The sequence below is a fragment of the Colius striatus genome, chromosome 6 (assembly GCF_028858725.1).
Source record: "Colius striatus isolate bColStr4 chromosome 6, bColStr4.1.hap1, whole genome shotgun sequence".
Lineage (NCBI taxonomy): Eukaryota > Metazoa > Chordata > Aves > Coliiformes > Coliidae > Colius > Colius striatus.
The window spans coordinates 34,100,760-34,114,983 of NC_084764.1; the positions used below are offsets into that span (position 1 = coordinate 34,100,760).

At 52.2% G+C, this 14,224-nt stretch overlaps 1 protein-coding gene across 1 annotated transcript; it reads right to left on the reverse strand.

Moving 5' to 3' along the window:
* Nucleotides 1-11,937: 11,937 nt before the first annotated feature.
* RPS29 (ribosomal protein S29) lies at nt 11,938-12,495 on the reverse strand. Its single transcript, XM_061998426.1, has 3 exons — nt 12,384-12,495; nt 12,156-12,255; nt 11,938-12,057 (listed from the first exon to the last, which is right to left on the reverse strand). Exons 1-3 carry the CDS (start codon nt 12,443-12,445, stop codon nt 12,049-12,051), a joined length of 171 nt encoding a protein of 56 aa, XP_061854410.1. The 5' UTR covers nt 12,446-12,495; the 3' UTR covers nt 11,938-12,048.
* Nucleotides 12,496-14,224: the final 1,729 nt, after the last annotated feature.

The following is a 14,224-nucleotide window of genomic DNA, read 5'->3' on the forward strand; positions in this document are numbered from 1 at the left end:
GTTCAGTCACCGATGGGTGCAGCAGCTTACCCCACTCCCCATCCCCTCCAGAAACAGAAGCGCCTCACTTCTCCCCTGGGCTGTCCTGCCTGCAGTGAGTTAATGTTTATATTACAAAACTCCACATTCAGCTCTCAGAAAATAATAACGTGCTTTGCTGCATTTATCACTGCTTTTGAATGTGGTTTTATGCCTGTAATCGTTAAAGGAGAGGAACCATTTGACGTGCCCCTCACCGCTCTGTTTTAGCTGGCAGACAGATGATTGCTCCATGCAAGGGGAGGCCAGATCTTCAGCCACGTGTTTGCACTCATTGTCCAAGGTGGACTTCAAACCTGACCACCAGCTGAAAGGGCAGGGACACATTTCTGAATGTGCATGACCCTAAAATACTATCTCCCTTCCTGCTACTAAATCTGCTTGTTTCAGAGGAAACATCTTGATCAGCCATAATTTCACATGTCACCTGGCACAAGGGGAACATCAGCACCTGCTCACGATCATTCAGGTCCAACCCAAATGCTCTCCCAAAATGTGGAAATGTCCCATATCCCTACAAAATTCATCATGAGCTCTGTGAGTGATGCACGGTCAGATCTGACAATATTTGCCTAAGAATATCCAGACTTGTAGGACCCAATTTGTCCCACAAAGTCTTCAGAAGGGAGAACACTGGAGCCCAAATCTCATGAGCCCAGCACAGCCCTGAGGCCCTAGCTGGGAAGAAGGCCTGGGAGAACTAAGCTGGACATTGATTTTGTGCCACCAGCTGCTGTGACACCCTACATCAAACGCTGGGAATGAGCAGGGGAAACATAACCAAGTTTTACAGCTCATGTGAACACACCAGTGTTTCAGACAAGATGCCATAAACTCGGGGCATAACTCCAGAGGATTTTCTGCTCTTCTAAGTCACAGACCATTTATTTGCCAGGGTTTGTATAGTGCTTACCCAGGGTACAAGCAATCATAGCAGTGATAAACAATGCCTGCACACATGCACAAAAAGTATCTGTGTTCCTAGATCTTCAAGAACATCAGCTAAACAAAAAGTGGTTCTGAGCAAAATCCTCAGGCAGGTGCTGGCTGCTGGGTTTCACCTGCTCTTCTGAGCAAGGGAATGTTTTTCCTGTCGTTGTGGGGGAGTTAACGAAGAAGCAAAAAGTAATTAAGCCATTAAAAGGCACTGCAGACACGTCAAGATCCCAGGTGTTTGGCTGGGAGGGGATTTCACAGCATATGTGAAATCCTAGTTAAAATTCTCACGTTTTCTGAATGAAATCCCAGTTCCGCAGAGTTACTGCAGGCACAGGAGAGGGAGGATGGAGGAGAGTAAGGCAGAGCACAGCAAGGACACTGTGCTGAATAAGCAAAGCCCCCACTGCAAAGTGTGAAGCAGAGGCAGGACTCCACGTACACTCTGTCAGATCACATCCAAGAAATTCCCAGCTTTGGCACCAATTTCCCTTTGCAGAGCTCACCCAGGAGCCCCACCTGGCAGAGGGCTGAAGGGAGCATCACACCAGTGGTTTTGCAGTTGTATTTATTCATTGTAAGCACAAGGTGTCAGTGCACCAAAAAGGGCCCCTCACTCCCACATGCCCTTACTCTGACGAAACGATCACCTTAAGCCACCACCACTGCCCCACGAGCCTCTTTCCATCTGGTGCCAGAAGAAAATGGGAAACACTCAGATGCTGCAACATGGCCGTGGGATAAAGGCAGACAGACAAAGCTGCACAGAGGGAGAGGAGGGGCAGTATCAGCCTCTCAAGTGATGCAAAATAAGGAATAACTCATCCTGTAGCCTACAATTTAATTAATTAAATCCCTCAGTCCTGTTCAGCAATGTGGTGATTGCATTTGGCTTCCAACCCCTCTCTGTGCAGTCTGTCACAACCGGAGTGGCCATGTCCTGGGGACCTCTAGCTGGGGTGGGACACGCTGGACTGTCAGGAGTCTCTGGTCAGGCAGCAGTGGCTGCTGGCCCAACATAGCCACTGTCTCCATCCCAGGGGCACAGAGCATTGGCTGTGTGCTGGACTGAGCCTGCACTGCTCTGTCCCCTGTCCCTGCAGGGTCTTTCAGCACAGTGGGGAAGTGTCCCAAGTTAATTTTCCCCGTAACAGAGTCTGTCAGTATTTCAGCTCCCCTTTCTGCCTGCCTCAAAGCCTTTTTTTGTTTGGTTGGTTTTTTTTCTTTACTCCAAACCCACAAACCTGAGCTGGGTGCCCCTCCTCTGCAAATGCTACAGACCTGATTTCTATCCCCACCGTCGCCCATCTCCCTTGCTCAAAAAAGCAAGGAGGTTTGTGGTATCATAGAATCATTTTGATTGGAAAAGCCCTTTAAGCTCATTGAATCCAACCTCCCCCCTCACCCTGCCCAGCCCACCACTAACCCATGGCCCTCAGCACCTCAGCTCCACGGCTGTGCAATAGCTCCAGGGATGGGGACTCCCCCACCTCCCTGGGTAGCCTGGCACAGGGGCTGACAACCCTCTCAGGGAAAAAGCTCTTCCTCAGCTCCAATCTAAACCTCCCCTGGGGCAACTTGAGACCATTTCCTCTTGTTCCATCAGTTTTCACTTGGGAGAAGAGACCAACCCCCACCTCACTACAGCCTCCTGTTAGGGAGTTGTAGAGAGTGATCATGTATCCCCTCAGCCTCCTCCGTTTCACATCTCAAAACAGCCCCAGCAGATCCCAAGAACGACTTCACAGCCTGACAAGAGCTCACTTGGAAAATCACAGGTGGGGCACAGAGATACAGACACGAGTGCAGGGAATGCACTCTGGGTACTTTTCAGCCACAATGTGCCACAGTGGCTGTGGCTCACATACTGGCCCAGGTGCTGCCTGTCCCATGGGAAGAGAGCATGGAAAACACACAGGTTTACCACCAAGGCATATTAAATTGTTTGTTTCACAAGCTGCAAATAGAGCATGCTCCCTCAGAGCATAAATACATTTTCCAAACTCTCAAGCTTCTGGGTTTCTCCTAATTATGAGTCTCTGGGACTTCACTATCACCAAAAAGGCAGAAACCTGGAGCTAACTCAGCATGATAATATTTAAGACTTAACACTGAGCGTTTGGTGCAATAAAGTACTATTTTAACTGATCTGACCTCATAAGACTAAGATATTTGAGAAGAGCAGCAGCTCTGTTGCAAGTCTAGTCACTCTGAGCATCAGTGCCATTAGAGGGTATAAATATATAGAAACTATTTGAGCTGAAGTCATAATAAAACACCCTACACTGCTCAGCACGCTGATGTGTGGAATACAGTGGAAATCCTGCTAACGGGGAAGACATCAATTTGACTTTTTAAGTTTGTTTAAAGCAGTTTTAACACTAAGCAAGTAAACATTTATAACTGAATAAATAGTTTTCAGTTTAGTCAAGGAGCATTCAGTGGATGTTGGCATAAATATTCAGTTATGGAAATTATTTGATTGAAATAGATTTTACATGCCATAAATAAACATTGTCTGCGATGAACACACACTCCCAACAAGCGACGAGAATTAGAGAGCCACTGATGCCTAATGCCAGCCTTTGAGAATGTTTTATTTAGAAGCACTTCTGCTCACCACACAGCCAGCCAAGTCCCATCTGCCTGGGCTTCTCTAGGTGCTTGTCTCACCCCGTTATTAAATGCTCAGAGCATGAGCGTGGCCGCAGGGGCAGCGCGGCGGGTGCTGCAGCCCTGTGCCGGGGATCAAGGCTCAGCCTGGCCCTGGGATGGGGCAGGTGTGACAGAGGACTGTGACAAAGGAGAAAAGAAAACTGTAAAACAGAAGCCTGCCACATGTGAGCATCACAGCAGAGACAGTCTGTCTGGTGTCAGCGACCTGCAGAAATCAGGGCTGAGAAATCCAGGTGTTTCACCAAAATCCACTGTGGCTTTGGTGCCAGCAGAGCTATAGCTGGTTTTGGCTGCAATAGGGTCAATTCTCTTCCTAGCAGCTGGTACAGCTGCTGTGTTTTGGGTTTTGGATGAGAACAGTGTTGCTCACACAGCGACGGTTTAGGTGTTGCTGAGCAGTGCCCACACAGCGTCAAGGCCTTTTCTGCTTCTCACCCCACTCCACCAGCAGAGGCTGGGGAGGCACAAGAAGCTGGGAGGGAAAACAGCCAGGATAGCTGACCTCAAGAGGGATATTTCAGACATCATGCACAGTATATCAACTGAAGGGAGTGGGCAAAGCTGGCTGGAGGTAGCTGACTGGCTGGGCACCAGTCAGCAGGTGGTGAGCAACTGCATTTGGCATCATTCAATTTGTGTATTCTCATTCTTTCATCTCAGTAGTATTATTTTGCCTTCCTTTTCTGTCCTACTAAACTGTGTCTATCTCAACCCATCAGTTTTGCTTTTTTTCCTCAATTCTCTCCCCCATCCCACTGTGGGGATGGGCTGCCTGGTGTTGGCTGCCAGACTGGTTAAACCACAGCACAGACACAGGAGCAATACTCTGCCCCAGGCAGCGAGAATCCTCCTGGCACTCAGCACAGCTCTCATACGAGGTGACACAGACACAAGTTAGACTTTTCTAAAATATATTTATGAATGAATGCCCTCAAGTTCAGGAGAATGTGGAGGGTTATCTCATATGGGAATAGAATCACAGAATTGTTTTAGTTGGAAAAGCCCTTTGAGATCATGGAGTCCAACCCCTCTCCTCTGCTGCCCAGCCCACCACTAACCCATGGCCCTCAGCACCTCAGCTCCACAGCTCCAGGGATGGGACTCCCCCACCTCCCTGGGCAGCCTGGCACAGGGGCTGACAACCCTCTCAGGGAAAAGGTTCTTCCTCAGCTCCAATCTAAACCTCCCCTGGGGTAACTTGATCCCATTTCCTCTTGTCCCATCACTTGTTACTGGGGAGAAGAGACTGATATCCCCCTGGCCACAGTGTCCTGTCAGGGAGGTGCAGAGAGTGCTCATGTCTCCCCTCAGCCTCCTCTTCTCCAGGCTGAACACCCCCATTCCCTCAGCTGCTCCCCATCACACTTGTGCTCCAGCCCCTTCCCCAGCTCCGCTGCCCGGCTCTGGACACGCTGCAGCCCCAGTGTCCCTCTGGCAGTGAGGGGCCCAACCCTGAACACAGCCCTCGAGCTGCAGCCTCACCATGGCCCAGCACAGGGGGACAATCCTGACCTGGGCCTGCTGCCACACCAGTGCTGACACAAGCCAGGATGCCCTTAGCTCTGCACAAACTTGCTTTGCTCTGCACAAAGTAGATGAGCTCAGTATTAACTTGGACAAAGTCAGGGATGACCTGACCAGGGATAAACAGCACTTTCCTGTTTGGAGTATATTTTTAAGATTTTTCTCCAAATGACAGCATGTGCAGGGTCAGAGTAGGAGTCTGTCAATGAAGCTGCAGGGAGGGGGAAGTGGGGTAAGAAAAAAGGAAAGGCAAAAACTGGAATTTCCATTCTGATGTCACTGTAGTCAAATAAGGCCTGAGCAGGAGTGAAGAGAGGGGCAGAGTCATGGGCTGTGCCCTAATCCTACCATCCAGCTCTAGTACAGTAGCAAGGATTCAAAACAGAGATTTCTTGTAAGCAAATGCAGAGCACTCATAGGACACCCCTGTGTGCTAGGGCTCACACAGAAAAGCCACATATTGCTGGATGCAGTGCTCAGGCAGAGCCGGCTGCAGGATTGTGTCTGCAAGCTCTGACAACGATGCAAAACCACAGGCAGATTGTGCCATCTAGCTTCTGCACTCACCCACAGGCTGCTGCAGTGGCTTCCCTCAAACATGCTGCTCAGGCCAACGCACTGAAGCCACCTGAGTCTGGGGATGGCAGAAACTCCTGTTACTGTTGGAGCTGCCACAGACCACAAGGTGGGCACATGGAAAGTCTGGGTGTCTGTCTGCCCAGAGACACTCTGAGAAAGTCTACCCAGCATTACACCTGAGCATCACCAAGTGCCACCACCAGTGACCTCCACTGCCAGCACAGGGTGACCCATTAGCATATCAGAGGGACCTTCAGTATCTTCCCATGGGCAGCAACTGGGCCTCACTCTACACCTGGACCAGACACCCCTTACATCAATCCTGCTTGACTCTCATGCCACCTGACTGCAATGCTACAGGCTTGGGGATGTGTGGCTTGGAAGCTGTCCAGCAGGAAAGGACCTGGGGCTGTTAACAGCAGCTGAACATGAGCCAGCAGTGTGCCCAGGTGGCCAAGAAGGCCAAGGGCATCCTGGCTTGTGTCAGCACTGGTGTGGCAGCAGGCCCAGGTCAGGATTGTCCCCCTGTGCTGAGCTCTGGTGAGGCTGCAGCTCGAGTGCTGTGTTCAGTGTTGGGCCCCTCACTGCCAGAGGGACACTGAGGGGCTGCAGCGTGTCCAGAGCTGGGTAGCAGAGCTGAGGAAGGGGCTGGAGCACAAGTTTGATGGTGAGCAGCTGAGGGAGCTGGGGTGTTCAGCCTGGAGGCTGAGGGGAGACATGAGCACTCTCTGCAACTCCCTGACAGGAGGCTGCAGTGAGATAGGGGTCGGTCTCCTCAGTAATGAATGACAGGACAAGAGGAAATGGCCTCAATTTGCCCCTGGAGAGGTTTAGATTGGAGCTGAGGAAGAACTTGTCACCTGAGAGGGCTGTCAGCCCCTGTGCCAGGCTGCCCAGGGAGGTGGGGGAGTCCCCATCCCTGGAGCTATTGCACAGCCGTGGAGCTGAGGTGCTGAGGGCCGTGGGTTAGTGGTGGGCTGGGCAGGGTGAGGGGAGGGCTTGGACTAATAGATCAAGATCTTTTCCAACCAAAATGATTCTACAACTCTATGAAGGCCCAGGGCACTCAGAAAGCTGCATTTGGAGAAGCAGCTCCCACCCCACATCTGATCAAAGCAACCATGGACAAACACCTCATTTCTTCACAAAACTCCTGAGTCTCTTTCCCTCAGCTTGGGCTGGTGTGATGAAGAGCTTTCAGCTCAGAGTACTCTGCTCCCAGCATCGCCTCTGGCTGACACATGTTGGAGCAGCCTCCAGGCCACCCCAGAGATGGAGCTGATAGTATTGTCAACATTGGGAATATTGTCGTCCCTGGACAAGCTGCTGTCCCTGCCTCAACACATCACTCAGTGCAGAGTGTTATCGGAGTTTCACAGCTGAGGAACTGAACCCCGTCACAGAGGTGCAGCTTGCAGAAGGCCAGGGAGCCTATCCTGATCCAGGTAATAGTGATCCACCTTACTGGAGCTGCCCCTCACCCAAGATGCTGCAAGTAAGAATGCAGCCCAAAGACCACCTCCAACCTGATCCCACAAGCCACCTGCTGCAATAAACCAGATCTTGGCGAGTCAAAAAACACCTCTGCACTCAGAAGGGTCATCACAGGCTTTCACAGCACCTGTGCTGCCACAGCTTACCTGAGGAATTATACTCTTTTCCTATCCGAGTACAACAGACAGCTTCATTTCTCTAGCCTAAGGATGAGTTTAAAAGCCAGTGTTTTACCAACAGCCTTGCAAATTCCTCCTGGAGCCTCTGACAACTGTAGATTTTATCTGGTGCATAATCTAATGCAATTTAGCTTTTTTTTCAACAGTCCAAATCCCCTATAAACTCTATTTCAGCAATTAGAGGTTCATCTCTTGGAAAGCTAAGGCATCACTATCTTTTACTTGGCTCCAAATAGGCAACATTATTTCCCTACAGGAAAACATGTATTGGTTGTTCACTATTAATGCAAAGTCCTTGAAGAGCACTTTGATTTTACCCGTTCTTTAGGGGAATCAGCAGCTCTTTATAAATCATTTTGCTTTCAAATAAGTTTGAGCTTGGCGTCTGTGCACCTTCAGAATCTGTAACCATCAGCTTCAGGAAGAAACAAAATGCAATTTTCACGATGAGCTCAGGAAATTCAAGGGTTTGACATCTAGTCTTCATAGTATATTGGGCAATAAACACCTAGTTAAGGCAGCAATAAGGTAAAAAGGCGTTACAGTTTGTACTATGCCACCTTCCCACTAGACTTGAAAGATGGGAGCAATAGAATAGGGAAAAGGCAAGAACATTTAAAGCATTTACAAAATTACAAGGTGACAATTTGGGTATTTTAATGTGTACAAAGTAATTCAAAAACATATTTTAGCTTTATTTTCAAGTATGAAAGTGCTTTTCAATTTCTATCCCTAGCTATTTAGTACAGAGGAAGGGGTTTATTGTTACTGTTTCCCATCATGCAGGTAACACAGATGCTGTGGCACTTTGTTTCAGGCCCAGAGTCTCAGCTGATTTTCAAGAGCAGCACAGTTCCCCTCCCTGCAACAGCATCCACAAAGAGCAGAGGGAGAAGGTGCCCCCAAAGCCATTTCACCACCAGAAAGGAGCTTTACTCAATAAAGAGGGACAGATACCTACAACTCCCTCTCGGACTCAAAACATCTCTTTGAAGCTCTGAGTGTCCAAATAATTCTGCCACTGCTGCCATCTGCAAAGCTCTCAGGCTGGTACCCAGCACAGGGGCATCCTGCTGTCCCCACCACGCTGGTGGGGACAGGAACACACAGCTGTTTCCCCCCAGGAAGCACCACGAGCACAGCTGTGCACCTCTAACAGGCAGCACTGCTGGTGAACCCAGCTCTGGGAATTGCAAAGACCTTCCCCTCCTTTTTCACTTCTTTACTGATCTTGTGTTTCACTGGAATTTTACATGACAGTCAGTTATTCAAAGAATTACAGGAAGAATGTGAAGTACAAATAAGCAGCATTTGCCACAGTAAGAAGCACAACTGGTTACTGGGTTCAGGCATCGGCAGGGAACAACAATATTTAACATAAACCCTCGGTGCAAGTCATCTGGCTTCTTCCTGGTGTCAGGGTGCTGCTCCAGACAGCGAGGCTCAGCACATAGAGGGTACTCACTTCCCTGGACACAGACAACTTATTAACACACTGGCAACAGCTCTCCAACCAGCACATGGATCATGCCCTCCTTGCCAGAGGACACGCAGCTCAGAGCTCTCAAATATAAAGCTGCCATCACACCCACTCCTTGCATTTCACCCTTCTGCCCAGTTATCCTTTCTGCAGAGCCCAAGCAGCAGTTTAACCAAGGGCTGCCCACTCTTCTGCTTCTGCAGCTGCTCAGCAGCCTTCATGGGGATTCACATCAGCTGCTAGGAAGCCGGTTTTTGCACCACAGCTCTCCCTTCTCTGCTGGGGATTGGGAACAGCCACCAGCAGATAAAGCCCATTGGTTTACTCAATCCTTCAAAAAAAAAGACCAAATCTGATTGTAACATGGGTTGAAACGATGCTTAAGAGTAAAAAGCTCTTCCCCAGAGAGAGGCCCCCTAACACCAAGAAATTCAGTAATTGGTGAGAAAAGCAATTATCTTTCTGGTTGTTCAGAATCACACCGAAGCCAAACAAATGCACCCCACTGGATTCAACTCTATGTATCAGTGGGAATTGGGGGAAAACAATCAGCACTAGAGGAACTAAGGTTTTTATTTAGTGTGGCAGCTCATCCTTATGCTGGTTCGCAGCTGGGAACCCAGGACTGAACCATCTCTCATTCAATGAGGATGACAGGACCAACAGCATCCTCCAGCTGCGGTGAGGCTGACCCTTCCCCAGGCCAGCACCAGACCTGGATCAGCACCAATCAGAGCTCCCCAGGTGACCCCAAAGCAGCATCCCTGGGTGCCACACCAGGCTGCCTTCAGCCACAGGAGCAGCCAAAAGTTGCTCTTTGCTCACCATCACCCTGCCAGGCTGCCACTGCTGCTCAGCACTTTCATGCACAAGGCTCTGTGTGGCATTTCAAGAGCTATCACAATGTAGAGACCTTTGCAGAAATCTGTTTGGTCTAATGTCATTGCCTCCAGGCAGAGGGAGGATGGAAATCCTCTGAGCATGACATCCTCATACCACTGACTCTGAACTTTTGTATCAGGCTTTTACTGTGAATTGATCTTTAGTGTCCCAGGATTTGCTGTTCCTCTCCCAGAGTCAGATGTGGGGTTAATCCCCCTTGCAATGGAGCCATGGCATGGCAGCAGCTCTTAGAATAGTAACACATTTTGCCCCAAATTATAGAATGGTTTGGGTTGAAAGGGACCTTTAAAGGCCACCTAGGCCAAGCCCCCTACCACTAGCAGGGACAGCTTCCACAAGTCCAGGTTGCTCCAAGCCCCATCCAACCCACCCTTGAACACTTCCAGGGATGGGGCATCTACCACCCCTCTGGGCAAGCTGTGCCAGGCCTCACCACCCTCATCCTAAGAAAATCCTCCCTTAAACTGAGTCTCAATCTACCCTCCTTTGGTTTAAAAGACCTTTCTTTTCTGACTGACATATCTGCAGAAGCCTTTCTTATGTTGCTCTCTGTATCCCTTGCCCAGTTCAGCCCCAGCTGCACCTTGGCCCTCCTGCCCCATCCCACCCAGCAGGCAGAATCTCGCTCCTCCTGCCCAGGCAAGGCTCTGCACACTCACCTTTGCTTTGGCCCACGTACCAAATATTGCTTCAGGTTTCATTTCAGTTGTAAACCATCATCCCCAAGTGACTGGTCACAGCAGCACAGAATATTCAGCCACCAGGACAGTGTCTGGGTTTGTTCCCATTCCTGCCTCACCACCCCACCTCCTCCAGCTTAGTTTCACAACCAGTGGGACAAAGAAAAAGCTGTGAGGGATTCCCAAACTTGGAAATAGAGTGAGTAGCAGGCCCAGGGCAGAGATTGTGCCCCTGTGCTGGGCCCTGGAGAGGCTGCAGCTGGAGTGCTGTGTTCAGTGTTGGGCCCCTCACTGCCAGAGGGACACTGGGGCTGCAGCGTGTCCAGAGCCGGGCAGCGGAGCTGGGGAAGGGGCTGGAGCACAAGTGTGATGGGGAGCAGCTGAGGGAATGGGGGTGTTCAGCCTGGAGAAGAGGAGGCTGAGGGGAGACAGGAGCACTCTGCAACTCCCTGACAGGACACTGTGGCCAGGGGGGATATCAGTCTCTTCTCTCCAGTAACAAGTGATGGGACAAGAGGAAATGGGCTCAAGTTGCCCCAGGGGAGGTTTAGATTGGAGCTGAGGAAGAACTTTTTCCCTGAGAGGGTTGTCAGCCCCTGTGCCAGGCTGCCCAGGGAGGTGAGCGAGCCATGGAGCTGAGGTGCTGAGGGCCATGGGTTAGTGGTGGGCTGGGCAGGGTGAGGGGAGGGGTTAGACTTGAGGAGATTAAAGGGCTTTTCCAACCAAAACCATCCTATGACTCTATGCAGATCACACATCTGGCAGGGACTGGCCCTGATGCCAGGGCTTTGGCACACCTTACAAGGGTTTCTTTGCCTCATCACACCACAGCCTTCAAAGTGGCTCAGCAAATGCCAGGTTGAAGAGGGACATTTGGCTCAATAGTACTCACTTCCTTCAGAGGGAGGTTAGGGAGAAGGTCCAGACTGCACCACACAGCACACGCGGCCTCCAGCAGACAACCACTCCCACAGGCTGCCACTGGCTCAGGACCGTAACTCTTTTTGTATCAGCTGTACCTTTCCTGACAGTTCCTCACACCATGAAGCTCCCTGATAAGCAAGGAAGGCTTAGGCACAGAGTCTGATGAACAGCTCTGCCCCACAGACACGTTACAACACTGTTTTCTATCTCAACAAGAGTAGAGTTTGGCAGCACTTAACCCAAGCAAGCTCAACATCATGGGCACTCCATGCAGACCACCTGGCTATTTGCTTAAAGCAGATCATTCTGATGCTCTGCCTGCAAGTCCCAAGGCTCAGGGACATCATACAGGCATCAGCACTCTTGGTAACACCTGACTTTGTGTCAGAAATTCAAGGGCAGCAGGGAAGGCTCATTTAGGCCTGTCCCCAGCCCAGCACCCACCTCTCTGGGAAGACCACTGAGGGAGCAGAAACCTCATCAACACCAGAACCTTTACAAAAGGCAAATGCACACAGGTCAGTTAAAGAAGAGAGTATTTATTGAGTAAGGCTGTGCTGAGATGCTGTAGATGTGTTGGGCAGACCTCGGGTTACCCCGGGAGCTTCTGGCGACAGCCTCATTGTTCTGGAGCTCAGTCCAGCTGCAAGAGAGAGAGAGAGAAAGGCGAGGGGAGTCGGCACAGAAGGGTCCATCCGGCCCTCCGGCCCTGTGCGTGTTTACCGAGGCGCCGGCGCCCACCTTGATAAAGCCGATGTCCTTGGCGTACTGGCGGAAGCACTGCCGGCACATGTTCAGGCCGTACTTGCGGATGAGGCCGTGGCGGTTGGAGCACACGCGGCTGTGAGGGGAGAAAGGGGGGAAAGGCCCGTCAGGGCGGGTAATGGTGGCGCGGGGCAAGGAGAGGGAGTGCGGCCCGGAAGCCAGGGGGCAGCAACCCCACCAGCAGCCGCCTGGACACAGACTGACCAGGAGCGGGAGCCCTGTCCGAACTTCCTGGGGTGGCTCCAGTAGAGCTGCTGGTGGCCCATGTTGCTGCCGCCGCCGCCGCTCGCCCGAGAGAGGAAGATGGCGGCACGCGCACGCGCTAATCAACGGCGGGCCGCATCCCGGCATGCAGCGCGGGAGCCGGCCCCGCCCGCGCCCGCGTGACGTCAGCGCCGTGAGGGGAGTAGAGGCGGCAGCGCGCGCTGCCCAGCGCCGGGCGCGGTGGCGCGCGCCTGTAGTCCCAGCTACTCGGGAGGCTGAGCCCGCCGGATCGCTTGAGCCCAGGAGTTCTGGGCTGCAGTGCGCTATGCCGAGCGGGCGTCCGCGCTAAGGCCGGCATCAATATGGTGAGCCACGGGGAGCCGAGGCGCACCAGGTTGACTAAGGAGGGGTGAACCGGCCCAGGTCGGAGACGGAGCAGGTCAAAGCTCCCGTGCCGGTCAGTAGCGGGATCGCGCCTGTGAATAGCCACTGCAGCGTAGCCTGGGCAACACAGAGAGACGCGGGTTCCTTTTGCCCCGCTCCACACCGCGTCCTTTTGCCCGCCACGGCCCCGCGCCGCACCGCCCCCTGCCGGCCCGCGCCGGTAACGCGCGGCACAGCGCCCCCTGCCGGAGGGGCAGCAACCGCCTCCCGGCGGCGGCGTGTTCACCGGCCCTGCGCTGCGGACGGGGCGAGAGCGCGCCCCGTGTACCTGGCAGGGGAGGGAAGCCGTTCTCTTGTTCGGGGCACTGGGGCCTCGCTGGAACTGTTTGTGAGTTGTTTGTAAGCTCGGTCCCGCTACTCAGCCAAAACGTACTGTCCTGCCGCGAGCACGCCCCCTCCCTCAGCCTGGTTTAGACGGCGTCCCGCTCACTGGGGTCTGCACAACACAGAAGCAGGTACGTTTAAACACTCGTCGTAACCTTGTGCTTGTCAGTTCTCTGAGCGCAAAGCCCGGCTCACGCCTGTGTGAGGGACGCGGCGTCCATGAACGAGACACCCCGGCGCTCCCGCCCCGCACCGACGGGCGACGGGCCCCGCGCGCACCGCCCCCTGCTGGCCGGCAGCGGCCCCGGGCCGTGTGCGCATGCTCCGAGCCCGGAGCAAACCTTGCGCCTGAAACACCGAACGTGGAAAAGCGATACAGAAAGCGTTCACTGAGGTTTATATGTATGTATGTATGTATGTATGTATGTGGTGAATGCGGTGAGAAATGACTCTCCGGGCGGGGGATGAGGCAGCAGTGGGGACAGCCACCACGTATCTCGGTGGGCATGGAAGGGAGCACCGAGTGGGCACTGGCTTGTGCCTTCGAGGCTTGTTTCATTTGGTGATGGTATTTCCAATCTCTGCTGCAGCCCAGCTTAAAGCAACTCTTCCCAGGTGCTGAAATTCCACTACCAGAAATCCCCAGGCTGCCCTGTCTCTACCATGCCACTTTTATATCACTAACTCTTTAGGGTTTTCAAGCTATTTGCTTTATTTTTCACTACTACTTAGATAATAAGTTGTTCATAAGGTGCCAAGTTCACCTGTTCTGAAGTCTGAGCTGCTACCGAGTAGGGGGAGGATAAAGGGTGGCACTGGCATTTAAGTCAACCAAACGGCAACTGCACGTCACGGCAGGCAAATGTGTTTCTCTCAAGCCTGGTTTCTAAACACCCAGAGCGCTCATTTTGGTAGTGCCACCTAATCCTCTATCAGCAGCAAACCCACTCTTCAGCTGCCCCATCTCTGCCACACTGCAGACTCGAGGCCATCGCTGAGGCAGTCATTTCTGCTGTCCCTGCACAGGGGACAGAGGGAAAGCCGGTACCTCTGCAAATGAACACGCAGAAGGA

What these genes read in the sequence shown, in the direction of transcription:
- RPS29 (XM_061998426.1), bottom strand. Translation starts at nt 12,445, where the DNA reads ATGGGCCACCAGCAGCTCTACTGGAGCCACCCCAGGAAGTTCGGACAG. An exon ending in GGACAGGGCTCCCGCTCCTG is followed by an intron (nt 12,256 to 12,383) that starts GTCAGTCTGTGT and finishes CTCCCCTCACAG; the next exon opens with CCGCGTGTGCTCCAACCGCC.